We start from the raw sequence: 26,863 nt of genomic DNA on the forward strand, positions 1-26,863 counted from the left end.
ACACACACACACACACACACACACACACACACACACACACACACACACACTCCTGGATGTGGTTTTAGCTTAGCACAAAAAACAGAAGCAGGGAGGAAACACGAGTCTGTGTCCAAAGGGAAAGAAAAGAATTTAACAACTCATCTGCCATCAGATACTTTCACTCTGCTGTGTCTGTCACTTTAATATCTCTGGTACGAGTTCATTTAAAACTGAGAGAAAAAGGAGAAAAAGAAAAGCACAAATCCATGTGAAGCTGATCTTTATATTGTCACAACAACCAATACGCTGCCGGCCACGAGAGGCCGACTCCCACCGACCTGAGTGAACACATTACTGACTGTGAATGAGTGAAACACATCACTTAAAATAATGAATAACTGACTGAACTGTGTAGTTTTTGCTTCTGCAGGCAGCAGAAAGAAAGAAAAGCCTGAGCATCAACAAATACTGATCACATGAAAAGTCCGTTTTCATATCATTCGTGGTTTTCAGTAACGAGAAGAAAAGGAAAAGTCAGAAACTAGTTTGGTTTATTCAGAGAAAAGTGTGTGAAGCTGCATCCTCCAACACCATGTCACAGGTGGGTGAGCACCTGGGTTCATCACAGGACGCTTGGATCAGACTGTTCCAGCTGCGTTCATAAACTGCTAACTGACTAACCGCAGTCTGCTAGTTAAGCTGTGACGTCAGATTATTCCTGCTTCCTGTTTCCAGTCTTTGTGCTCAGCTAAGAAAAAAACATGGAGCTTCCTCTGTACCGAACATCCAGAGATCAAACTGATTCATCTTTTAATCTTCTCACAACACAAACACACACACACACACACACACACACACACTCACTCACTCACTCACTCACTCACTCACTCACTCACTCACTCACTCACTCACTCACTCACTCACGTCCAAAAATGTCAGACTGTTCCTTTAAGAAGATTAAAGGGCAGTGGTAGAGTCGTCTTGGGTCAACCCAAAGAAAAGATGGCAGTGTTTTTTATTGTCATATACAGAAACTTATCACTACAAATAAAAGAAATATGTTTTCAAGAAATCTTCCCTTGGTCGAGTCCTGTGCTGTCCCCACCCCCCCCCCCCCACCCCCCTACCCCCCCTCTGACCCCTCCCCCACCCTCTGACCTCCCACCCCGCTGAACATATGAAACACTTACAGATCAAAAACTGGGTTTACAATTTCCTGTTATTTACATAGTTACAGTGGTTTTTAAAGCACCGCTAGCCAAGTGGAAGCTCCACAACTGTTGCTCAGTTCGATACAAACTGAGAACCAAAGAACGTCTGCTTCAACGTCACCTCAGCCTCTACCTGCCCTGACCCTGAACACCTGAAGGTCTCGGCTCGAACCTGAACCTCAACCCGGTCCAAAAGACGACTGATGTCTCCTGCTTTTAAACTGTCTCACTACAAAGTCAACGCTGTGCAACGGATTCAACATGTTTGAACAAATATACTGAAGGTTTTTTTTTGTTTTTCTTGGATCTTACACGATTCGACTTGTTCATTTTGCAACTCGTGGCTCATGTTCACATGTGGACGCGTTACTCGTCTCCGATTGGGCCTTTTTTTTTTTTTTTTTTTTTTTGGATTGTTTTGTTTCATCACTGTTACTGTGCAACTCACAGCCAACAATGATCCTCAGGGTTTTTAATACTTGTGTGTTCCTGTATGATAAACTCTGCTGCCTCAGCCTCAGAGAAGGCATCCTCTCTTTCTCTTAAAGAAAGGAGAAATTTTACACCTTAAAAATCTGGGTTTTTTTAACCATCCATTTTCTTGGCTCCAGCTGTGTGAAGCCTCTTCACAGAAACATTAGGACTAACCTCTCTCTGTGCGAAGTGGGTGTCGTTCTGCTTCTGTCCTCTGTATGTGGCTGAGACTCACTGTAGCCCTGTTGGTTGTTTTCCTCCCAGAAGCAGAACGACGCTCTCCGAGCAGAGAGAGGAGCTCGGGCCGTTTCAGGAGTAGGAGAGGTGGGAGCCGTTAGAAATGTGAGAGGTGACCGACGTGCTCCGACTGAGCCCTCCGTCGCTGCCCCCGCCACCACCCGGCCCCCCTGAGGCCGTCCTCCTCAGAGGCTGGGGGCTGTTCCTGAGCGCCATCAGACTGGGGCCCCTGATACTCAGGCCCCCACCTCCGTAGCCTCCCTGTGATGATGAGGAGGAGGAGGCAGAGGACGGAGGAGAGGAGGAGGAGAGGGAGATGGGGGGAGGTGGTGGTGGTGGTGGAAGGAGAGCCAGGGACTGGGAGGAGGCATGGGAGGAGAGGTGGTGGTGGTGGCCCTGGGAGTGATGAGAGTAGTGGCCCCCTCCTCCCGCCCACTCCCTGGCTCGTTCGCGCTCCCGGGTTTCGCGGTCATGGCTGTCACGGTAGAGCTGCGGTGTGCTCTGGTGGTGTTGGTAGTGCTGGGGGAGGTAGTGCTGCTGGTGGTGGGAGGAGGAGGAGGAAGAGTGGCCCCGACCGCTCTTGTTCAGCTCACTGTCCCTGCCGAGGCCATGGGAGGAGGTGATGGACTCGGCGCGGCTGAAGCCTCCTCCACCGTGGTTCTGACTGCGCCAGGACGGAGTTGCCACCGAGTTCTGCACGCTGTGGCTCCAGTGGCTGCCCGAGCGGGGGACGGGCCGCGACGGCCAGCCGCTGGAGCCCGACGAGGGGCTGGGGGTCGGGTAGCCCTGGTTGAAGGCCTCGGCCGGGATCCCGGTCAGCGCCATGTTGCTGAAGCCGAGCCGCATGCTCTCGGAGTCGAAGGCCTCGATCTCGTGAGCCTGACGCTCGAGCAAAGTCCGGATTCTCTCTGAACGCTCGTTCTGCAGAGACAGCATCTCCTCCTCGATCTGGCAGAGACAAGTGATATTCACCATGTCAGTAATGATTCACCACGACTGTAAATTTCCTAGAGCTGAAACAGTCCATTAATGTTCCAGGTTCTCAAGTGTGAGGGTCTGATGCTTTTCAGCGTTTTCCCTAACATTACAACATATTTTCTCCCAGGTGTGTCAGGCAGTCTAACCATAAACCAGCAGCAGACCCTGATGTGGTGTCTCGGTGTTAGTCAGTGTAACATTGTCAGCTAGCTTGCAGGGATTCATACCCTTTGCTCCAGCAGTGCTCGGCGGATGGACACCCTCTGCTCCAGGTCCTTCACCTCACGCTCGTGCTGCGTGTCGGTGTGGATCTTGATCTTGCTCTGGTAGGCGTTCAACAGCTCCAGCTCCTGCTGCAGCTGCATCCGCAGCACCTGGTACTCCGCCTCCTGGGTCTCATCCAGCCGCAGCTGTGGGAACAAACAGGGACGAGCCTCGGTATCAGTAGAGCACAATCTGCTCCGAGCGCTGATGCGACAGCCATTATTAAAAAAGCACGGCACATGTCCAACCCATGATCCAAACGTTAAAGATATTCATGTAAAACAGACAAAGAGCAAATGGCCGGTGGGGCCCGGTAACTTTTCCTTGATAAAACACTTAAATGATTTATTTTTGTGTGTTGTTGATAAAAACTAATCAGTTATTCATTGCAGAGCTTCTGCTGTGAACAGGTGTAGTCGCTCAGGTGTAGAAGGTGCGCGGAGGGTTCCTTGCCTTACTCACAGCCTGTGTGGACAGCATGTCGTTGATGGAGTGGTCGTATTGCTCGGCCAGGATGGCCAGTTTACGTGTTTGCTCCTCTTTGAGGCGTTTGAGGACGGCTTTGTGGTCGGATTTGGGAGTGCTCTCCAGCAGGTGGTTCCTCAGGGCTTTGTACTGACGGGTCTGGATCTTACAGGTCTCCTGGAACTGACGCTTGATCTGCAGCTCTTTGGACTGGAACAAAACGTCAGAAATCACATAATGGAACTTAACACCAGTATATTTTGTACATTTTATGCTAAAAATAAATGTGACATGTTATTGATTGATCTGACCAAAATCGTGTTGCAGATTAAAAACATTTCCGGGACATAGTTGGTGTGCAGGATATTTTTTCACTGCATTACCAATGTTTTTCCAGGATGTGTGGGAAATGATCTGATTATAATGTCAGGATTCTGAGAGCTACAGCTGATTCTTTCGCGTTCTGGTCCGATCACAGTCGCCCTCCTACCTTGAGGCTTTTGGGCTGCTGCCGGACTTCCATGGCGTGTTTCTGCCGAAGTTCTTGTTCGCGACGCTTGTTGTATTCCATCTGGTTGGTCAGTTCAGTCTGGTGTTGCGTTCGTATCAGTTCGGCCCGAGTTCGCTGCACCGAGCTCAGCTGTCTGAACTCCAGCTCCTGTGTGGACTCGTGGTGTCGCAGCAGCATGGCACATTCCAGATCCTTCTGGGTCTGCTTCTTGTTCAGGTCCTGGTGGAGGACGGGACAAGTCAGAGGTAATAGCAGAGGAAGGACAGGAGGTGGACAAACTCGATAAAGATTACCTGAGTGGGTTGAATCGGTCTCTGATTCAGTTTTCACTCTCTGATTTTTTTTGTGTTTTCTCTGAAGCCTGTATTTTCTATCTATTAAACTGTGATTGTAACAACACTGATGAAAACTACTCTGGTTTGTACATGAATGGAATCAGATGAAATAAAGTCGTTCCGTGTTGTTGATGCGTCTCTTCCTTCAGTCACAGAGGTCAGACACAAAGTCCGATTTTCAGCCGTGAGCCTGCTCTGTCGTACCTCTCTGAGCAGGTCCTGTTCCAGGTTGTGGCGAGCCAGCAGCATCTTCCTCTTGTACTGGCGACACTGCAGCTCGTAGTACTGCCTCTGCCTCCTAAGCAGGCTGGCCTCCTCCTCCGCCTGCATCTGCTGCAAACACTCCTTCTGACGGATCAGCCACTCCTGCTTCTCACGCTTCGGCGTTGACTGGTTCTCACTCAGCTCCTGCAGGACAAAGAAAAAACTGTTGCTGTGCTCTTCCTATTTTTGACAGCAGGTGCAGATTTTACCCAAACCACTTTCACCTAACCACTGGGAGTACTGTGAAGCTGTATGACCACTGTTACTGCATGTTCCAGTGACTGACTGCATGTACATACTTCTGCCTTTCAAAGGCCAAAAAGTTCCTAAGACGTAACAAACAACGAGCACTCTGCTCTGGAAAGCCTCGTCCTGCATCAGCACTGGTGTGTGAACTGAGTGTGTGAACAGAGTGTGAGCTCATGCCTCTTTCAGCTGCTCCTTGCGCTGACGATACTGGCGTTTCTGTGACTCCAGTAAACTGGTCAGTTCCTTCTTCTGCTGGCCCAGTATGTGCTGCTGGAACTTCTTCTCCTCTGCCAGAGCAGCTTTTGTCTGCAGGAGGAAACACATTCGAGTCCAGTCAGTTAACATCAGCTGTAAACCTTTAAGTCACCACGAGGAAACGAACGAAACGCTTCATAAATCACAGCGATTGTGATCATTCCCAGTAAACAGGACACTGGTGTGAATACACTGAGTCTGCTGACACACAGCTCAGTCTCTGTCACCTCTTTCTCCAGAATGGCCTGGTGTTTCTTGGACAGCTTGTCGGCCTCAGTGGAGAAGCTGTTCCTCTGGTTCTCCAGCTCCTTGTCCAGCTTCAGCTGGTGCTCGTCCATCTCCGCCTTCAGCTTGTTCTCCAGTCCCATCAGCTGCTTCTGGTGCTGCCGCCTCATTCGTTTGTATCCAGACATCTGCTCTCGCAACGCTGAGCCCTGCTCGTGTTCCTGGATCTGACGGGTCACCTGGGAAACGGGGACAAGAAAAAAAATCAAGACTGATGGTTGAGAATAGGGAAGATGGGGCCGGCTAAATTTTGTTTTCCACGTGTGAAACATCTCAGCTGGCAGCGTCATGTGACAGCATGTTTAGAGAAAATAAAATATACAAATAAAGTGCTGATTTTTTCCCCTCTGTCTTATAAAAATAAAAATTGATGAAAAAAGTGAATCTTTGTTTTCTCCTTTCTTGACAGCACATAACACCACACCAGAAGCTGAAGGAGGAGCCCTGCTGAGTAAACTTACCAAGGAGGCAGTGCGGATGGTGGCGAAATGGTCACGGTTGCGATAATAGGCTCGACGGCGTCCAGCTGAGGGAGCCTGGGGTTGGTCCATCTCAGGCTGGTAAGGGTCATCATAGATGTTATCCTGACCCTGAGGAAGAGGAGGAGGAGGAGGAGGATGGCAGGGAGAAAGGTCAGACACTTTTAATCTTGGACACCACATGGGCAAACTAATTCAAGCTAACCCCACCCAAAAAATAATACAGACACAATCACAGAAAACAGTTATGTCCTGGCCGACGTGAGCTGGTGTTTACCGTGGGCCGGTGGATGATGGAGCTGTTGGAGGTGACGGTGTGTTCGCCCTCCTGCATCATGGCCATCTCGCTGCTGCTGTCATCAGAGGCATCCGCCAGGCTGTTGACTGAGCTGCTCTGAGAACTGGCTGAGATGGACATACTGGGAACTGACTGGGAGCTCTCCATGCTGTTGACTGTACCTGTCCGCAACAGGTACTGCTCCACCTCCTGACACAAACATACAGACAAACAAACCTGGCTTAGCATGATGCAGGTGTTTGTTATGTAATATGTAATGTAATATCTGTACAGTGCTTTGTTTGTTTTGTACATGATGTCAAAGGTCAACAATCCAGCGCGTTAATTTGCTGATTCTTCTCAAGCAGTGGAAACACAAGCCACAATGTAGTGGAGGAACTTTTCCCTCTGTGAATGTTCCTGGACATTTGTTTCAAGGGAATTTAAAGTTCCTGCAACTTCTGGTGAAAAACCAACGTACAAACTTTATCCTCCCCTTCCTCACCTCCTCATCCTCCCCTCCCTCAGACACTGGGCCGTTCTGCTGGGTTTCCTGGAACAGGATCTTCTTCATCTTGCGATACTGCAGGTTGTCCAGCTCCCGCACTGCATCCTTGGTTCGTGCAATCAGGTCCATGATCACCGTCAGCGGACGCTCACGGCACAAGAACCGATGCTACGGCAGGAATAATGAAAAGTACTGATGAACATCATCACAATAACACTGCAGTGGAGATAAGACCTATGTTCTGAGGTGATGGCACTGAGTTATCGCTGTGTGTTCTCACGTTCAGCAGCACGTCCGAGGTAGGCCGGTCCTGGGGAATCTTCTGTAGGCAGGAGTCAACAAAGTTGCGGAAGGAATCGGTCCTGGAGAAAAATATGGGATTGTCATGTTAATGACAGTGAGAAATGAGTTTATCTCAAGGTGATTTAAGTCTCAGTCCTGGGATCTCACCAGTGGTTGGACTGGAGGATGGGGCTTTCATTCTGAGCGATGTGATATAAGGCACTCATAGCATTCATGTTGAACAGTGGGGGCTTCCTCTCAGCTGAGGAAACAAAGAGCACAGAGGCAAGATTTTTAGTGTCATGAATTTCCAAGTCTGGATTTATCCATGTGTGCTCATCTAACAGACTACAAGTCATACCCAGCTCTATGCAGGTGATGCCCAGAGACCAGACGTCCACCTTCCCGTCATACTGGCCCTCATCCATGGCCAAGATCACCTCTGGAGCCATCCTGACACAGGACACAAAGCCGAGGTCAGTGAGAGAAAATGGAAAAACCTCAGACAGATTTGGCTTCGTATCCGCTCCGTTGTGACACCTCTAGTTAAAGCAGATTAAAGCCGATTCTTCGCTTTTTGTTAGAAAGTAGAACTTAGGTCACAATAAGAAGACGGACGACTGGTTAAGAGGAGGGATGACGCCCCAAAAGTCTTTAAACACCCAGTTTCAGCCTATTTCTGCTTACGTGTCTGCTTATTGACGAAATGTAATTGGTAAAGAAGAAGAAAGAGGCAGGTTTTAGTTGAACTCTCACCAGTAGGGAGTCCCCACAAAGGAGTTAGCCGGAGCCACGATTGAGGCAGAACCAAAGTCCCCCAGTTTGACCTGACCAGGCTCTGTCAGCAGGATGTTGCCCGCTTTCACGTCCCTGCAAAAGAAAATCCTACATTAAAAGTTTTCTTAGACACTGATATGTCATTATTTAATTTACTGTGGTGCCTCATAGCCCTGGGCAATGAAACTGAAAGTGAGCCAGATGGCAGTGTACCACAGAGGCTGGACACTCGCTCTACCTGTCTGGTAAAAATGATTTACTGTGCTGTGTCGTGCAGAGAGGCGTTTCTCTTATTTAGCCTGGAGTGAACACTTCAGCTGAACGGCACCACGAACTCCAGCCTCCAAAATGATCACAGGTGAATCAACACCTCTAAAACAGTTTGAACTAAACATCAGAAGTTTTAGCCAGGTGTAATGATGTTTTCTGTTGTAATCTAACTCTTGATATAAATATAAACAAGCAGGATCTGTTGCGGTAAAGATTTTACCTGTGAATCATATTGTGAGAGTGAAGATATGCTAGTCCCTGCAGTGCACCATGGGTAATAGCAGCTATTTCAATTTCCTGGAGCGGCTTTTTGTGAACTGCAGAGAAAAAGAGGAAAAGAAGAGTCAAACAGCAAGATACTGATGAATAACGTCGTAATAACAGTGTAGGGCATTTAGTCTGAGAACTTCACAAAGGAGAATCCACACACTGTTCACTCCACTTCCTCTGCCTCACATCTCACAGCCACAACTAAAGTCTCATCAACAAACATAAGCAGATCTCAGATCAGTCTGCAGAGGCTTTTTTTCAGTCTGTCCCTCCGGTAGATGTCCAGACTCAGTGACCATCCTGAGTCACCACAGTCCTGTAACCTGCAGCACCTGTCTGTACCGTATAGACGGATATTGGAGTTTTAAAAATCTCTACGGGATCATTCAAATAAAAGTTGCAGGAAAATTTTTTTTCTCCAGTCCCACTGAATAATGAAAATGTCGAGGTGTTCTGTGCTCAACTGACCTTCAAGGAGGTCTGAGGCTGATCCGAGGCAGTACTCCATCACCAGCTGAGGGAGAGACAGTTTAACATGATGATCAAGTGGAAGTCGTCACATGCTTCATAGCATAGATGTAGGGGAGCTTATAAAGCATCATGGTGCTGCCACTCACCCATGCTGTGTGTTCTTTCAGGTAACATCCTCGATATTCGATAGTGTTAGGGTGGCGAAGTTTCTGCAGGAACTTCACCTCTTTAATAATGTCCTGCCATTTCTGCACATGAACACGTCACAGTCAGTTCACATCCGGTTTTTTTCACCACATTTTAGAGAAAGATTGTTGTTACTGGACAAATGTTTAATAATCTACAAATAGCACATAAAATACAAACACTGACATGTGCAGCTTTATTTGTTCACGTTTATATTTGTGAAATGAGGCTATAGAAGATGGATGCAGTCACTTTAACACCACAAAGGATAAACAGATTTTCGAATCTGGGACCATCTAGGCAATTAACCGAAAGTGTTTATTGGTGATTATGGCAGAGAGGGAATTGAAAACCTCGTTCGTCTGCTTGCCGCTGTACGACATTTTCTTGATGGCCACCACCTCATTGTTGCGCACATCTCGGGCCTGTAGGGCAACAGAAACACATTCACACAAGTGTGGTCATGAAACCAAGTGACTCAGAGAAAACAGGTAACACAGGTAATCAGACAACCTTTTCAAAGCCTTTATTTATTCAGTAAAGTTTCACTGGCGTCCAATATCTGTTCTGCAGAAACACCCTGATAACACTCACACAGGTTCACACCTGCTGAGTATAACCACCATCTGATCTGCCTGCACTGAGCTGCTCCACTGGACCCGTTGGAGTTAAGGGCTTTGCTGTTTCTCTCCCTGTCTCCACCCAGATTCATCCTACTGCTCCAGGGATCGAACCATGACATTCATGCCCTCTGCTCCAATCTTTAGTCTGCCGCTGCCAACTTTTAGCAACTGATAAAATTTTTTTTTAAAAAGCCAAAGAGACCACTTGGTGGTGCTGACGGATGTTATTCTCAGATGATCCATTTGTGAACCAAGCTACATTTTATATTTTTGGATAAAATGCTATTTTCTCAAAGCTATTCCGAACGCTTAATCCTCCAAAGGGCTTAAACCTAAATCCCACGTGAGGATGTTACCATCAAAGTTATGTTACTCTGTGATGACAGAGGTGGTACGATCTTCTTAAAACATTTTAAATATTAAATAATCCCTGACCAATGTTGTCAGAGCTCGTTTAAGGACTCATGTCCTCTTTGACATGCACTAAGTTTACACATAGTCCGGGTGAAACTCAGGATAAATCAGTTAAACTGATGCAAATAGATGCACATGATCTATTTTTGTAGCACGTCTCGAATGGCCTTTCAGAGATACTCTGAAACTCAGACATTCAGTGTGGAAGCGAGAACACTGTGGAGGTGTTTGTCTACCACACAGCCTGAAGAAGATTTTACAGGTAAAATGAGATGCACAGCTTAGTACATACACGTGTTGTGTTCTCACTGTTTTCCTAATTAGGTGAGGAAATTTTCACATTCACAGTTTCTTTTCTATTGATGATAAAATGCAGATACAACTAAATTTATGAAACCCACACAAAGTAAAGCTGGAAACTGCTCAGGCCTCCTGGGCTCAGTCTGCATTTCCAAGGGAACTGCTTGGAAATCAGATTAAGATTTTAACTATTTGATTTTCTTAAACATAATCTAAAGCAGCAGGAACACCACACCAAGTATATTGTTGCTTTAAACAAAACAGGAAACTGCCTACAAACAAATCGAAGACAATGATTTTCTGACTGTTTATGTGTTTGAGCTTTTACAAGCTTAAGAGTATGCGGCTTTCTCTGGTTCCAGACACCTGAATCACCATCCATATCTCTGATTTCTTCAGCTGTGTTCTGCTTGGCTGTTTCCTCCTGACAGCCAAGCAGGTCAGGTAAAGAAAGGTAAAGAACTACATCTATGAAACATAGCAACAGAAACGTGGCCATAAAAAGACAACGTCGCCAAAACAGCAAACATAACAATCAAAAAAATCTGTTTCCTGCAAACGGTACCACAGCTTTCTGCTGAGTGAAAACTGAACCAGTAGGATGGATACGTCAGTTTCTACTGAAAAAACTAATGTAAACTAAATATTGTGCGAGCACACTCCATCAACAGCCCCCAGCGTGGTCAGACACATCTTACTGACAGATCATAAACCAGCACAGTGAAAAACATTTAAATAACAGTTAATCACAACTGCTACCACGGCTTCCTGTAAACTGACCGTGATGCCAGTCTCTACCTAACAAAACACTTCCCAGACTGATGCAGTCGAATTATCAGGTTGTATCCGTCTGGTTAAGTAAAGACACACTGGACTAAACAGACATCTACTGCCACATCGTCAGTGGACTCATACTCACAAAATACACTGCTCCAAAGCTGCCGTGTCCGATCTCACGGAGGTCAGCAAACAGCTTCTCCGGATCATCTTTGCAGAAGAGATCTGCCACGTCCGGGTCTTTCAGGTTGCCCGCCCGTGCACTCGAGGGCATGGCCAGGGCCTAGGAAACAGGGGAGACCACAGGTTAATCAATCAATCCACAGAAAACCAGCCAGCAACAATTCTGATGAACAATTAATCGTTAAAGTAATTTGCCAAACTAAAATACCGAACATGTGCTGTTTCAAGATTCCCAAATATGAAGATTCTCCTTTTTTTCTTTGTTTCACATAAACATCAACGACATCTCTTCAACTTTTGAACTGACAGGGAAAATGACGTCTCTTCATACCGGACAGCATCTGCCTATCGTCTGTTTTTTTCGAGTTCTTCCATCTCAACAACATTTCTGATTCAACCGAACCTTTAACGGCATCAGAAATGTTCATAATTCTGACTGATGTATTGAAAAATTTGACAATGACTTTGGGAATCGTAGCAGATCCAGTCCTGTCTTTTGAATGTTGGTGGAGGGACTGCCCTTTGATTTTAAACTGGGATCACAGACCGTGTGCCCATATTGTTTCAGAGCAATGTGACGTGTCTGTTTTCCACTTCAGCTGGGCAGAAAAAAACCATCTAATTAATGTGTTAAACATGCTGGAAAGTGCACTCTTGTACTCCTGTAAAGTGACCCATTTGCAAAATCCCCATCACATGCATCAAAACAGCTTCCGTGATACTGCAAATCTATGGCCCACGTCTCAAAGATTCTGTATTATTTCAGGAATGTCATGACTGGCTGCTTTTGGCATAACAGTAATGAGTTATCACAGGCTCTGCACCTCTGTGCTGATGAAAAACACGTTATCTCCCACAGTTGATCTATCTGGGACAGTTAACAGCTGACAAGTCATGACATGAAGAGACAGTTACAGGGAAAGCCGGGATGTTTACCTGTGAGAGCCCTGAAAAACTGGAGAGAGCCAGTCGCAAACAGAAAGAGGAACGATGCAGAGAAAAAGAGTGACATGATGAACAGCACAGTACAGTACTAATGTGGGGCAAACAAAATGGCAGCTGGTTTTTACCAAGTGCACTTCAACTCGAATGGATTTCAATTATTAACTGTTCATTCTGGGCTGGAACTCATGACGACAAAAGCATAACCGACGTGAACGTGATGAAAACAGTTTCCAAAATAAGAACACACAGCAACAGAGAGCGTTCCTGATTCGTTAACTGGGTCTAACTGGTGACATTCACGGTCTCTCTGTGAGACCACAGCACCTGTGGTATAAAGCTAAATAAATATAAAGCTAAAAAACAACTGCTAAAATGTCGCACAGCCCAGGATAGTCTGTTTCAATGGTTTGTTTTATTCAACAGTCCAAAACCCAAAAATGTTCAGTTTTATGTATGACAGAGAAAAGCATTAAAGCCTAACCCCTGAGAAGCTAGAATTAGTAAATATTTCTTTGAAAATGACTAAATGATTAATCAATTATCAGAATAACCGCAGATTAATTTTTGACAATGAATTAATTGAACAAACAATGCAGCTCTAAAACAAACATCCCACCAGGGGGAGTCTTTACATGCGTTTCATTACATGCATGGCACTTATGTTGCCTCATGCACCTGGAGATCAGAGATCAGCAGCAGAAATCCAAACTGACACCACTACAGCTCTTCACCGTGGCCGTCCAGCTCTAATAAAGATTGTTATATCCATGTTAAATCCATGAAAATCAAAAGATGAGCCAAGCTGAGCTTCAAATCAAATCATCTGACTAAACCAGCCCACTGCGTGTAATCTCAGCGCTTACTGACGAATGCGACATCATTACAATGGGGTTAATGTAGATGCTCATGCTTGAGTGTCAGCTGGAGCCCTGAGGAGAGCAGGCAACATAAACAGGCCTCTGTGATCCGGTGAATGCATGAACACTCGGCCTCGGGGTCCCTGTTTAATGCAGTACTGCAAGGCTTGTTCCTTTTAAAGCACTGCTGTGTAAACGTGCTAGTAAATCTGTGCTAGATGAGGAGACAGATTCCCACCCTCCAACCCCCCGAACCAACATTCCTTCAAAACACAGTGAAAAAATGTTCATTTATATATGATGTGGCGCTCAGTGGCCTGACGGTGTCCAATCCCAGACGAGAAAGCAGACGCCTGCAGCCACTGTACAGAGTCAGGAGAAAAACAACCAATCTGAAAAATGTGAAAGACGGAAATGTACAGAAAGAACAGCAGGTTTTTCCAAATGAGAAGAAATGGGGCATCCTAATTGCCTGAAGTGTGCACCACGTAACTGTGATGTTACTGGTTCAGATCTGGCCAGGGATCCTTTTACGTTTTCATTCCCTCCAGACTATAAATTTTCACAATACAAAGGCAGTACACCGTGAAAATAATTGCGACCTTCAAATGGGGCCATGTTAACCCTATTAAGAGTCCATATAAATGAACCAACACTGTGGTATTCATGACTAAAAAGACATTTTCTGAAAACCTAAGTTCACGGATTGGGACATATACTGTCACTATTGTTGTCTACTGTTTTCTGCTCTCGCAGCTTTATGCTAAAATGCTAAAACCAACAAATCATTCACCGTTCTTTAAATGACACGACAACTTTTGGAATCTATTTTTGACATTTTCCGCGGAACAGGGTTGTCCTCACAAGTTTAAGCACACAGCAGTCGGGAAGCAACTTCCTATGTGGAAAAAAACAAACTCACACAAGTTCAATGAAGTTAAATTTGAAGACAGCCTAAGCAGCACTAAAAAAAGAGATGGAAAAGGGGAAACAGAGCCCCAGACAGTTCTTCTTAAACATACCGAGTGACGTGAAATTTGGTGTGACAGCGGTGCCAGATGACCAAGATCACATGGCTAAACTGAGCCCTGACTTGGAAAACGTTTCGCATAAAAGAAGCTCCTTGTTTTAAATGTCTAACACTCACACAAGCTGAGTATAAATACATTTATCAGCACCATTAAGGAACACCTCCAAAAACTAACTCGATGTGATTCATTTTAAAAAAAATAAAACTGAAATGGATGAATCATGAAGAATGGGGGATCAACAATTTTCACTTGGCGTGGGCCTAACTTTTAAAATAAAGTTCATACTGTAACAAAACCCCCGAAACATCCTCAAACTGCATCACTTATGACAATGAATCCATGAAACTGTAATACTGCAAACTCCAAGTAAAGTGCAAAGTGAAAACTCAATGCTTTTCCCTGATTCAATGCCTCCTGGGGCACACATCGCCTTTATATCAAACTGAATCTCTCCAAAGTTATTTAGGAGGAAATAAGGACACTCTAGATGTGTGGCTTTGATTTAAGTTTACATAAGCATTACATCAACCACTGCCCCAAAACGGAAACCTCAGATCTATTAAGTTAGTTTTGTTTGGACACTGCAACACCATAAATGGCCTCCGTTCCACTCAGATAAATACCTTATCAACAGAAATGACTGTTATTCAAGCTGGTAACAAACATTTTGGCCAGTGATCAGATTTCAGTAAAGCTGAAATTCCGTATGTTGTGGTTAAAACTAGCCACTAAAATCCAGGATTCAGTCCTGGATGAAACTCCCTGCATCATATAAAAACTATGCTATTTTTTTGTTTTAAACAACATCGGCTTATGCTGATAAAAGCTGATGTGGGGAAATGTAATTCTACATGACAAAAGCAAATAATGTCAACCAGAGCTTAATTACTCAACAAAAATAAACAACAATTTAAATCGATCTTTCAAGTAAAACTGTGGGGGAAAAGCCATTTACTTGCTGATTTCTGTTTTCCCTCTGTCATTTATCATCACCAGCTAAATATTTGAGGGTTTTGAATTTTTGGTAGGAAAAAAACATCTGAAGCGTCACATTCAGCTCAGAGAAATGTTTGGTCTGTTTGAAAGAATAAACGAATGAATCCAAAAACTAAACTGCAGATGAACCGATAACGGAAGTAATGGTCAGTCGCAGCCCAAATGTTAACATCGGTATGTTTAAACTGAAGTGACCAACAGATCCACAGCAAAAAGGAAAAACACGCAGCAAACCACAGCACATCGTTTGATAATGACTGTCATAAAAAAAGCTTTTTTCTGCTCAGTTCTTAGTGAATTATGCATCTTAACGGTTAACTCGATATGCGACAATAAACGCTACATCCAGCAAAACAAATGAATAAATGCAGATACAATCACCCATCTCAGATTAGCAAGAAGCTAACGGTTGGTAGCAATAAATTTAAGCTGTTTCTCGTATAACCGAAGGCCTCTGGAAATAAATCAAAGACCACTGGGCGTCCCCGGACCCAAGTTTGAAAACCTCTGGAACAGCTAACTGGGTTGGCTAGCCCAGCAGCTAAGCTAATGCAGCGTTACTTACCGCGGCTTATTGTGGTTCCGCTCTGGACCGAAAAACAACTGTTAGCAGCCGAGCTAGCGAGCCTCTATCCTCATAGCCCGGGTTTCCTCTCAGCAGATAATCAACACGACGTTCGGCCCATTCCAACCGAAGTCCCTCCTGATTTCAGAGCCACAGTGGAATTGATTAACGGTTTCCAAATCACACTGGCTGAAATATAAACTTTAACCTCGCCAGTTGTCTCTCCAACGTTACTGGGCTACTAGCTTTAGCTAATTGGCTAGCTTAGCTTTGATAGCTTAAAGCTAACGTTAACATTCGCTGTTCTGCGGGGTGTGGCTCGTGTTTCTCCGCGGTGACCCACGTCCAAGCATACTGTCCCGCTACACCAAAGCTTTCTAAAATATACTCTTAAAAGCGGTCTTAATCTCTGCTCCCCATCCTGAGGTTGGACTTGTTTCTCACACCGTTTTTGTTCTTGCTAAATACAAGATGGCACAGACTGGTGGGGCGGGACTCAAGTACTGACCGGAAATGGTTGTTCTGTTTCCTGTGAGGTTTTCACTTCACAAATAAAAGGGTATAAATAAATCGACCTAGATAATATTAATAATCTAGTACAAAGGCTGGAAGGCTTGATTTAATGATTATCTTAACAAGACTCTTTCAGCCACATTTTATAATACTGAGGAGCTGCACTCAATAGACACTGTGTTAACCATGAAAATGAAGCGGGAATGAAAATCCACGCACCAAATCGAGTACAATAACACTTCGTCACTCTCAAGTAGCTGCTTCAGATGTAAACAAATACTCAAGTACTGTTTGATGTGCTCACACTTTACTAAACTAGTTTCATGTCACTTTTTATTTTTACTTCACTGCATATTTAAGGGAAATTATTCACTGCACTACGATTATATATTAACAATATCTGGTGTTATTTCATATTGGTCTGATGACTCAGTGTTTCAGAATGCATTATCAACTCAAGTAATATTAGTAAAACCAAGAGACACATAAAGTTTCATTCACCGATTATCTTTATTGCAAGACCCAGCATTGCAAAAAATATAAAAACATAAAAATATAAAACACAACAAATTTCTTGATTGATATGCTCATACATCATAAATATAAGGACAAAAAGCTACAAACATGATGTAGAAATTTAACAGGTGAATATTACAGTGATCACAGAGTCCATATTAAGGGCCACTTTAGTCCACCTCCTCAATAGTGGGCCCCTGAGAGCCGGCGCGTGCCTGCTCTCTGCAGCTGCTTGCAGGCATCCCTCCCTGATACAACTTGCTGATGATGGGGTTACACACGTTCTCCAGCTCTCTGTGCTTGTGTTGGTACTCCTCTTCATCAGCCAGCTGGTTGTTCTCCAGCCAGGTGATGGTCTCATCACACTTGTCAATCACCTTCTTCTGGTCCTCCTCACTAATTTTGCCCTTCAAGTTCTCATCCTGCACACTGCTCTTCATGTTGAAGGCGTAGGACTCCAGGGAGTTCTTGGCAGCGATTTTGTCCCTCTGAAGGTCGTCCTCAGCTTTGTATTTTTCAGCGTCCTGCACCATCCTCTCGATCTCTTCTTTGCTCAGTCGGCCCTTGTCGTTGGTGATGGTGATCTTGTTCTCTTTGCCGGTGCTTTTGTCCACCGCTGACACGTTCAAAATGCCGTTGGCGTCGATGTCGAACGTGACCTCGATCTGTGGGACCCCTCGCGGAGCAGGTGGGATTCCTGTCAGCTCAAACTTGCCCAGCAGGTTGTTGTCCTTGGTCATGGCTCTTTCCCCTTCGTACACCTGGATGAGGACCCCGGGCTGGTTGTCTGAGTAGGTGCTGAAGACCTGGGTTTGTTTAGTGGGGATGGTGGTGTTGCGCTTAATCAGGGACGTCATGACTCCTCCCGCTGTCTCGATGCCCAGGGACAGAGGCGCCACGTCCAGCAGCAGCAGGTCCTGAACGTTGCCTGAGGTATCGCCTGTGAGAATGGCGGCCTGGACGGCAGCACCGTAAGCCACCGCCTCATCTGGGTTGATGCTCTTGTTCAGCTCCCTGCCGTTGAAGAAATCCTGCAGGAGTTTCTGGATTTTGGGGATTCGGGTGGAGCCCCCCACCAGGACGATGTCATGGATCTGCGCCTTGTCCATTTTGGCGTCCCTCAGGGCCTTTTCCACCGGCTCTAATGTTCCCCTGAACAGGTCGGAGCACAGCTCCTCAAAGCGAGCCCTGGTGATGGAGGTGTAGAAGTCAATGCCCTCAAACAGAGAATCGATCTCAATGCTGGCCTGGGAGCTGGAGGACAGGGTCCTCTTGGCCCTCTCACAAGCTGTGCGCAGCCTCCTCAGGGCTCTCTTGTTCTGGCTGATGTCCTTCTTGTGTTTCCTCTTGAACTCTTCCACAAAGTGGTTGACCATGCGGTTGTCAAAGTCTTCTCCGCCCAGGTGAGTGTCTCCGGCCGTGGATTTGACCTCAAAGATGCCGTCTTCGATAGTCAGGATGGACACGTCGAAGGTGCCTCCGCCCAGGTCAAAGATCAGGACGTTACGTTCTCCTGACTTGCCTCTGTCCAGCCCGTACGCGATGGCAGCTGCCGTGGGCTCATTGATGATCCTCAAGACATTCAGTCCTGCGATGACGCCCGCGTCTTTAGTCGCCTGTCGCTGGGAGTCGTTGAAGTACGCCGGGACTGTGACGATGGCATTGGACACCTTGTGGCCGAGGTAGGCCTCTGCGATCTCCTTCATCTTCACCAGGACCATGGAGGAAATTTCCTCAGGATAGAAGGCTTTGTTCTCCCCTTTGTACTCCACCTGAATTTTGGGCTTCCCTCCATCTGAAACCACCTTGAAGGGCCAGTGCTTCATGTCAGCCTGCACCACTGGATCATCAAACTTTCTTCCAATCAGTCTCTTGGCATCAAACACAGTGTTGCTGGGGTTCAAAGCCACCTGGTTCTTGGCTGCGTCCCCAATGAGCCTCTCCGTGTCAGTGAACGCCACGTAGCTGGGGGTGGTCCTGTTGCCCTGGTCGTTGGCGATGATTTCTACTTTTCCGTGCTGGAAAACCCCCACGCAGGAGTAGGTGGTGCCCAGGTCGATGCCGATCGCTACACCTTTAGCTGCAGACATTTTCACTGGAGATCCTGGCCTGTCAAACAGTTACACAACCTTTTAGAAACTAAACATCAGCACGTTTCTACATGTGCACTGTCTCTCAGCTCACACTGCACAGGCTGCAGTTACATTCATCATTACTGCTCTACTTAAATATTGTTGTGTCAATGTAAACTACTTTCCTCTCATTACTGAAGTGTGTACTCACAGTTTTGTGTTTTCTTGTTGGTCTGTGCGGTGAAGAGGTCTGATCTTCTCCTTCCTCTCTGGATCTTCTGCTGCGCTCTGATCAGTTTCTGTTGCTGTCTCTGCTCTCCGACCTGCCGCGTCCGTGGCAGGTGCAGCTTCCTGTTTATTATTTCAAAATAAAATATAACCCAATTAGATGACTTCAAATTAGATATGCAACCCTTGGTCTTATTTTGAATATATATATATATATACTTTATTTTATTTATTTTAGAAACATTTTTTCTCTGTGTACTACGTTGCACAGAGTGTTTGACCGTAACTAGAATTTCCCTACGGAGATTAATAAAGTTTTCCTGATCCTGATTCTGATAAAGTCTTGCCCGGGTCTGTATAACTGAACATGATCATTTATGTAATTTATAATGAAGAACAATTTTGACGTTAGGACGTTAGCTCCACGTCAACAATTTGTAATTCATTACAAAGCCGGAATTTTAACTAAGTTCTCTAAGGGAAAAAAAAACGTTAGCGGCGTACTTACTGTATGTGAACGATGTGAATATAGTTAGAGGAGAAATTTAGAGATGTCTTCTGTGTCCTGTCGCCTCTCGCCGGTGATCTTCTGACTGTCTCTCACTCCGTCTAACGGTGTTTATACTTTCCTCCTCTGTTCCAGCTGTTTCTCGAGATTTCCCCCCCCGCAGTCTCTTGTCCAATCACAGAGCTTGGCGTGATGACGTATGCCAAAAGCAGACGTTTCTACCGGCTTCCAGTGACGCCGAGAATCTCCTAGAATCTCCTAGAACACACTCGAAATACTAAAAACAATAAAATATGGTAGATTAAAAATCCGAATAAAAATACGGCGATAGTGACAGAGCAAATGTAGGCAGGCTGAACAGGAAAACAACGTAACAAATAAAAACACGATCACTTAACTCGATGCACAAATCAACCAAAATAAATCATTTCAACATCACATTTCCTATTCTTCCACTTAAATGTTCAGTTCGCGTTTGACTCTAAGATGTCTTTCAGAAAGCTGCACATTAATCAGATGACCAAAAATTGGTAAAATTAATAGTTTTTCTAACGGAGTATTGGTGAAAGGTTGTTTACAGAATGATGTAATCCTATTTTTATATCTACATGTTTGTGTAAATGTGCCTATGTACATGTACACATGTATTTTCCTTTTTCTTGTTACTCTGCAGAAATATTCTGTTATTTCAAGCCTTGGAGTAACATCTGAGACAAAAGACAAGTCTGCGATAATAAGAGGGAGAACAACCTTTATAACACGGGTTGTGCTTTATTTAATAAAAAGGAAAATGCAGCAGGAATCTGCAGAAGAACTTAATTAATCTGCTTATAGGCCCCAACTCAGCCTCTTCTGTTCCCAATCCCAGTTTGGTTAAAAGTTAATCAAACACAGTTTTATTTTATGCACACTGTAAGCATGAAATCCACTGAAATATTAAATGTATTTAAAAGAGATTTTCTCGATGGTGTATGTGGCACAGTCATTCTTGTTGTTACCACCAGATGACACTGAAGTCAGCTTGAAAGAACAGAATTAATGGTGTAAAAGACAAACATCTACTGCAAATATAGCCAAAGAAAGACAGGAAAAACAGGATTTTAAAAGAGGAAACTTTCTGAACTAAAGTCCTGTCCAGGTCTCACCTGGAGAAACCTGGCTCAACTTTAGCAGCAGACAGCTTGAAAGATACCAAATCACCAACCACGTAACACACTTTAATGACACATTTCTCTGCAGTGCGATGAACTCAGAACACATGTGTAGTATTTATAATATATACAAATACATATTTTATATAACTGCCTCACACAGACCTGCACATCAACTCCACAGTAGATTTAAAACACTAGCTTTGTACCTCCAATCCCCTGTTCCCTTTGTTTTGTGTTGGTTGTAGTTTTATTTTATAAAACATATTCTCATGTCATCAGGTATCGATATCTTTTACAATTAATGCAGATTATCTTTGAGCCAGCATCAAAACAGCAAACAGTTCAGACACAATGCAGCATTCAGGGCCTCAGAAGGTGTGTTTTTGGCTGTGCTGGCGGCTGTGTTTGGTTATACGCGTGAAGAAGGGTGTGTGGTATGTAAAGTGTTGTCTCTGTGGGTGGAGGATGACAGCAACTCAACACACCTGGCAAGAGAGCAGCTTTAGTGCAGACTGAGCCACACCTTCCTGTTTCAGTAGACCCTGCTCGACTGTTGATTGCCAAACAGTCTGAAGAATCACACCATGGAGGTCCAGCTGTGTCTTTGTGCTGTGGTGCTGTTGGCCTTAATGATTACAGGTGGGTGCTGTTAAAGCTTCTGTATAAAGTAAACCTTGCCTCCGCTGAGTAACTGTGTTGATAGTCTGATTTGTTTTGTGTGTTTTTTAATGACAGTGAAAAAAATCTGAATAGACTGACTTTTCTTTCTCAGCATAACTTTCTATTAATAGCAAATCAAGACAGTTCATTTATATTATTCACATTTGTGTCAGTATCTTTGTGTATTTACTTGGCTTTGTCTTCTCTGGACAGTCTCTCATTCATACACAGTCATAAAAGACAAAAAGTAGAAATTGACTTTAATGGACCAGCTGAGTGTGTCATTCATCTGATCAGTCCTTACACACATACTGGTCAAACAGCTTCAGGTTGTGGCATCGGTATCAGTGATAGCCTGGTATCACCGTATGACGTATGAATAACACGTGAATTGTTACCACTACAGGTTTTTTGCTTTTTGCGTGTCCTTTCACACCATTTAGTCTCCACTGACTTACACTGAGCAGAGACCCAAACGCCAGCTCTCCACAGTGGAAGTCTGTGAGGACTAAATGGTGGAAATGACACATGAACACACAGACGAGACAAACAAATTGTCCTGAGAAGTGGCAGGTACTCATACGTCATCCCATACATTTCACATGTCACATTTAAAACTATCTCAGCATCACTCAACACGAAAATCCAGAACAACCAGTTTTGACTCTGCGTGTTGAGTCGGCTCACACAGAAAGTCCCATGGTTTCATTCAGCTGTCAGTTTGTTTACCAGACCACTCATTACACACAGAAATGCATCCGTAAACCAGTTGAATGGCCGTATAACTCTGACTGGGCCATTTTTCTAATCATGAGCATTTTTATTTTTGGTACTTCAGGAACATTTTGCTGATAATCCTCACAGATTGTTAATGAGTGTGCAGGATGTTTATTGTTATATTGCAGTATTGCTACTTTCACATGAGTACAGGATCTGACAAACAGCGTGGCTCTGTCCAAAGGGAACAAAGTCCACCAACCAGCTCAGTGACGCTCTAAACTCATTGATTGACATTTTATTTCTTGTTCAATGTGAGACAGACCAGAAATGACTTAACTGTCTTCCCTCTTATTTTGTAGTGGCAACCTAATCTCTGGCTGGATTATATTCAGAGGCAAAGATTTTGTTGATTTATTTATTTAATAAATGAAGCTGTAGATTCACTAACAACAGCAGAATCCCAGGAAGTGACCAGAACCCACACCCAGAGTCACGTCGTTGGTTTAGGTATCAGGAAAGATGGAGGTTCGGGTTGAATGTAAATCAACAGGTTGTGTCTGACGTCACTGGTGGCTGGAAACTTTTTTCTATATTAAACCAGACCAGGGTCTTTCCTGAACCTGAACCAGGCGCTGAGAGTCTGAACAGAACCAGAACCAGTTTCATGACACTGGAGTCAGTGCAGGTGGATGTTATACTGAGAGGCTGAGCATAACAACAGAGCTGCCGCTGAGTTCAGCAACACAAAACACAACATATTTGGTTCATTGTTAAAAATTCAAAGGTACAAGCTCGTGAACGTAAAATGTTTGGGATAGAAGTTACTGTAACTATGACAACACATCACATCAACACCCAATCACAGAGCTTAAACTCTGAGCTGCTAACAGAGAGAAATCTGAAAACACAAAGTCTGCAGCTTCACTCACTTCACTTCTAAATTCACTTCAGTTCTGACAGAAGCAGCAGCTAAAATAATGGAGTCATCTCAGTGCTGCAATATTATTAAGTATTATCAGCTTCAAATATTAAATAAACATTAAATAATAATTTAATGTGAAAATGAACTCCAGCTGCCAGAAAAATCCAGCTGTGTAAAAACACAGATTATAACTCTGGGTGGGTACAAGGATTGTTAGAGAGAAAAGAGAAATATTTACATCACTTTATGTCGTGGGACAGTTTTCTCTGTAATTATCTATTTGAACTTTCTTTCCTGCAGCTCACTTGTTTTTTGAAAGGACAGGTCAGATGTTTTGTTTGGCCTGATGTCACAAATGCCAGCCTCACCCAGCAACATACCGTGAATAAAGGAACAACCAGCTGGTTTTGTTTTTTCAAAGAACTTCTCTGAAACGTGATCAGATGTACGCGTGTGCATTTCTGTGTAATCACACCTCTGAATTCAGAATCATTGTTCCTATTGTGTGGGTAATAAAATGCATTATTTCTTGTGTCTCCCACAGGAAATGATGCACAGTTGGATGGTGAGTTTTGTTCTCATACTTCTCATTTCATTTCACTTTGGCCAGGACAACACACATTCACTCCCTGACTTTCACACAGAAAAGGTTTCACACAGGGTTCAAAGGAAACGCTGTTTCTCTGTTTCCCAACTTTCACATTACGTTCTTGCTCCTCAGAGACGTGATCCTCTGACTTCTCATTTAGCTTTGAAACACTGACATGCTGGTGGAAGCGAGAAGAAAAGTTACAGGATCACAAAATCATTGGGGTTCGTCCTGAGGGGAACATGATGATTGTTCAACAGTCACTGACAGATTTCAGTCTGAACCATAGGACAGACGTCCTCATCCATAGAGACATGCTGCAGCAGACAGACGTCCACACTAATGACAGCAACAGACACTTCACCAACACGGCACCGACCGGCAGCAGTAACGTGAACTTTGACTGTTTCCCTCCAGTTTGTGGCACCGCACCACTCAACACAAAGATCGTAGGGGGTGAGAGCGCTGCCCCGGGGACGTGGCCCTGGCAGGCCAGTCTGCACTTGAACGGCAGACATTTCTGTGGAGGCTCCCTCATCAACAACCAGTGGATCCTCACTGCTGCTCACTGTATCCCCAGGTGAGCTCTGACCTGTCTAAACTACACACAGACCAAACTATGAACACAATAAAAACACAGGATGACATTTAAAGGCACTGAAACTTCTGCTGCTGTATGCACAGAGCAGAACACAATCAAAGATTCACACCATAAAAGCAAAGAAAAGCTGCAATAATAAGATCATTGCAATCATAGAAAACTTGATCTGGTCACAGTCACGCTTCCTACAAAACACATTTACTGTTGCAGTTTAGTTGTTTATTTATAAAAACAAAAACAAAGCACAAGTAACATCATCAACAGTCACAGCAGATCTGTTCCTGTTTCCATCACTCACACGTTTTCATGATGTTTTCCTCAGCACCAGCACTGCGGGTCTGCTGGTTTACCTGGGACGAGACACCCAGCAAGGCCTGAATTTGAATGAGGTGTCCCGTTCAGTGTCCCAGATCATCCCGCATCCAGACTACAATTCAAACACAAACAATAACGACATGGCCTTGTTGAGACTGTCGTCAACGGTTGAGTTCACCAACTACATCAAACCAGTGTGTCTGGCGTCAGAAGGCAGCGTCTTCGCAGCCGGGACGACCTGCTGGGTCACCGGCTGGGGAAACGTCCAGAGCGATGGTAATTCTTCTTCTTCTTCTTCTTCTTATTATTATTATTATTATCCACTGATATTTAAATCAACGTTAACAGTGACTGGATGAGTCAGCACTGAATTCAACACGCCACACTGTGTAACAGTGTGCATCACTGATGTGTTGGCTCAGAGACATCAGGCTGTGATACAAACAACCTGCTGATGGAGACGTTGTTGGTTTTAGAGTTTGTTGTCTGATAAACATTAATCTGTCTCCTCTCTGTCAGTTTCCCTTCCCTTCCCTCAGCGTCTGCAGGAGGTGACTGTTCCCATCGTGTCCAACAGTCAGTGCAACAGCGTCTACGGAATAATCACGAGCAACATGATCTGTGCCGGCCTGTCCGAGGGAGGAAAGGACTCCTGCCAGGTGAGTCTGTCTGTCTGCAACACACACACACACACACACACACAGACACACACACACACACACACACACACACACACACACAGGACTTGTATGTTTACGTTGTTGATCTGAGTGCCCGTGTTCTACCTGTGCAGGGGGATTCAGGCGGCCCCTTGGTGAGTAAAGACGGCTCCAGGTGGGTCCAGGCTGGAGTGGTGAGCTTTGGAAACGGCTGCGCTCTACCCAATAACCCAGGAGTCTACGCCCGCGTGTCCCAGTATCAGGCCTGGATCAACAGCCAGATCTCCAGTAACCAGCCGGGCTTCGTCGCCTTCCAGGGCTCCTCCAGCAGCGGTTCAGCCTCCGGAAACACTCACATCATCTCCTTCTCAGTTCCCCTGCTGGTGTCCGTCCTTCCCGTTGTCTTCTCAGTCTTTGTGCTCTTCTAGAAGGTTTAATGATGGTGGAGGTTTGCCAGGTCAGATTAATGCTGAACAACATTTTCTTAAAACAAGCAAAAACAAACAAAGGAGGAATGTTTTCATTATCAGGGAATTATTTCCTAAATGAAGTTTATTAAATGAAGCACAAAATGGCCCTTGATGATGTTTGGGAGCGTTTACCTGGAGGAGTCAGCTGCTCACCTGTGTTTGATCAGGTCATTGCTTTGTCTGTCTGTGTAAAAGCACCTTACTGTCGTCACTTTTCTCTGATTAAGGCTTTTGGCTGAAACACGTCACCCAAAACAAATTAAATCAAATTTGTCTCCCTGGTTTCATATGATGGAATTAAATTAAATTATTGTGATAACTGTGAACTCAGATTAATTACATCCTTATATTGTGTATAATGAATTGTAGTTAGTAGTTGTAACAATACTATTTAAGTCATGAATGTATTAATATTCCAGTTCCCAGTTCATTTGTTTTGCTCCTTTAACATTTACAGTTTCCATTTTGGGATGATTTAATGAATGAATTCATCCATTCACACCTAACCCTCTATCACAGCTGTTAGAGTAAAAGCAATAACAAGCATTTTATTTGTACCTTTGAATTTTCTGTGTTTATGAGCACAAACCTTACAGATTTGCACTGACAGTGAGTTTGGGACTTGAACCTGTGAAGTGGCCGGAGCAGTGAACTGTATTACCTCTTTACTCTGTCAATAACTCATGACTGTAACTTTCACTGCCTCCAGATTATTTTTGCACTGAGCAACTGCAACTGTGATTTACTGTTTAAGCAAAGCTCTTATATGAAGAACATTCAAATTCTATTCACGTTGCTCAGATTTATATCATTTTACATTCAAATTAACAGGAAACAACTTTCAGTATGAAACCACACACTGACACAGTCTCAACAACAACAACTGAGGATCACAAAGGCAGGACTGGATTATACTGGATTGTACTGGGCTGTTCCTGTGGGTTTGGTATCTTTTTGTTAAACTTTTCAGAATGTTTTACTTTCTGACTGTATCACGTTAAATAAATGCTTTTTTTCTTAACATCTGGAGTTTTGATGCTGTCGTATAAATTCCTGATTGTCTCCCTCTGTGAGGAAAGTGTAAAGGAAAGTGAAAGAGAGGGACAGAGACATGAACCAGAACTGAAAGACGACAGTTTGCTTACAGGGCTGATGGCTGACAGTCCTGTGCTAAGCTTAATGACGGGTCACTGTGGCCCAGAGGGTGTTCAAAAA

At 44.5% G+C, this 26,863-nt stretch overlaps 3 protein-coding genes across 4 annotated transcripts; 1 reads left to right on the top strand and 2 right to left on the bottom strand.

Moving 5' to 3' along the window:
• Positions 1-1,429: 1,429 nt before the first annotated feature.
• taok2a (TAO kinase 2a) lies at positions 1,430-16,206 on the bottom strand. 2 transcript variants are annotated; one of them, XM_041062921.1, is made up of 20 exons: positions 15,722-16,206; positions 11,287-11,427; positions 9,384-9,455; positions 8,991-9,092; positions 8,842-8,887; positions 8,324-8,420; positions 7,813-7,926; positions 7,418-7,509; positions 7,225-7,318; positions 7,055-7,136; positions 6,772-6,942; positions 6,267-6,476; positions 5,972-6,100; positions 5,453-5,689; positions 5,148-5,276; positions 4,662-4,865; positions 4,102-4,341; positions 3,609-3,821; positions 3,110-3,292; positions 1,430-2,852 (listed from the first exon to the last, which is right to left on the bottom strand). In XM_041062921.1, the coding sequence occupies exons 2-20, from the start codon at positions 11,416-11,418 to the stop codon at positions 1,977-1,979; spliced, it is 3,423 nt and encodes a 1,140-aa protein (XP_040918855.1). In that variant the 5' UTR covers positions 11,419-11,427; positions 15,722-16,206; the 3' UTR covers positions 1,430-1,976. The 2 variants fall into 2 exon arrangements, with proteins under 2 accessions (XP_040918855.1, XP_040918854.1); XM_041062920.1 differs by having other exon boundaries at positions 3,600-3,821.
• Positions 16,207-16,725: 519 nt separating this feature from the next.
• Positions 16,726-19,676, bottom strand: LOC121198369 (heat shock 70 kDa protein 1-like). Its single transcript, XM_041062434.1, has 3 exons — positions 19,559-19,676; positions 19,034-19,173; positions 16,726-18,859 (listed from the first exon to the last, which is right to left on the bottom strand). The coding sequence occupies exon 3, from the start codon at positions 18,838-18,840 to the stop codon at positions 16,921-16,923; it is 1,920 nt and encodes a 639-aa protein (XP_040918368.1). The 5' UTR covers positions 18,841-18,859; positions 19,034-19,173; positions 19,559-19,676; the 3' UTR covers positions 16,726-16,920.
• A 1,525-nt stretch (positions 19,677-21,201) lies between these two features.
• On the top strand, positions 21,202-26,669 carry LOC121198370 (cationic trypsin-like). The gene is made up of 6 exons (XM_041062435.1): positions 21,202-21,351; positions 23,559-23,579; positions 24,021-24,183; positions 24,527-24,795; positions 25,039-25,178; positions 25,313-26,669. The coding sequence occupies exons 1-6, from the start codon at positions 21,297-21,299 to the stop codon at positions 25,604-25,606; spliced, it is 942 nt and encodes a 313-aa protein (XP_040918369.1). The 5' UTR covers positions 21,202-21,296; the 3' UTR covers positions 25,607-26,669.
• Positions 26,670-26,863: the final 194 nt, after the last annotated feature.

This window comes from Toxotes jaculatrix, chromosome 18 (genome assembly GCF_017976425.1).
Source record: "Toxotes jaculatrix isolate fToxJac2 chromosome 18, fToxJac2.pri, whole genome shotgun sequence".
Taxonomy (NCBI): domain Eukaryota; kingdom Metazoa; phylum Chordata; class Actinopteri; family Toxotidae; genus Toxotes; species Toxotes jaculatrix.

Bases quoted from the DNA above. Each gene is read 5' to 3' on its own strand.
- taok2a (XM_041062920.1), bottom strand. From the start codon at position 11,418: ATGCCCTCGAGTGCACGGGCGGGCAACCTGAAAGACCCGGACGTGGCA. The intron at 7,927-8,323 runs GTAAAATCTTTA...TTTCTTTTGCAG, and splicing joins TCTCACAATATGATTCACAG to GGACGTGAAAGCGGGCAACA. The intron at 5,277-5,452 runs GTGACAGAGACT...TTCCTCCTGCAG, and splicing joins AGGCCATTCTGGAGAAAGAG to ACAAAAGCTGCTCTGGCAGA.
- LOC121198369 (XM_041062434.1), bottom strand. From the start codon at position 18,840: ATGTCTGCAGCTAAAGGTGTAGCGATCGGCATCGACCTGGGCACCACC.
- LOC121198370 (XM_041062435.1), top strand. From the start codon at position 21,297: ATGGAGGTCCAGCTGTGTCTTTGTGCTGTGGTGCTGTTGGCCTTAATG. The intron at 23,580-24,020 runs GTGAGTTTTGTT...GTTTCCCTCCAG, and splicing joins AAATGATGCACAGTTGGATG to TTTGTGGCACCGCACCACTC. The intron at 24,184-24,526 runs GTGAGCTCTGAC...TGTTTTCCTCAG, and splicing joins GCTGCTCACTGTATCCCCAG to CACCAGCACTGCGGGTCTGC.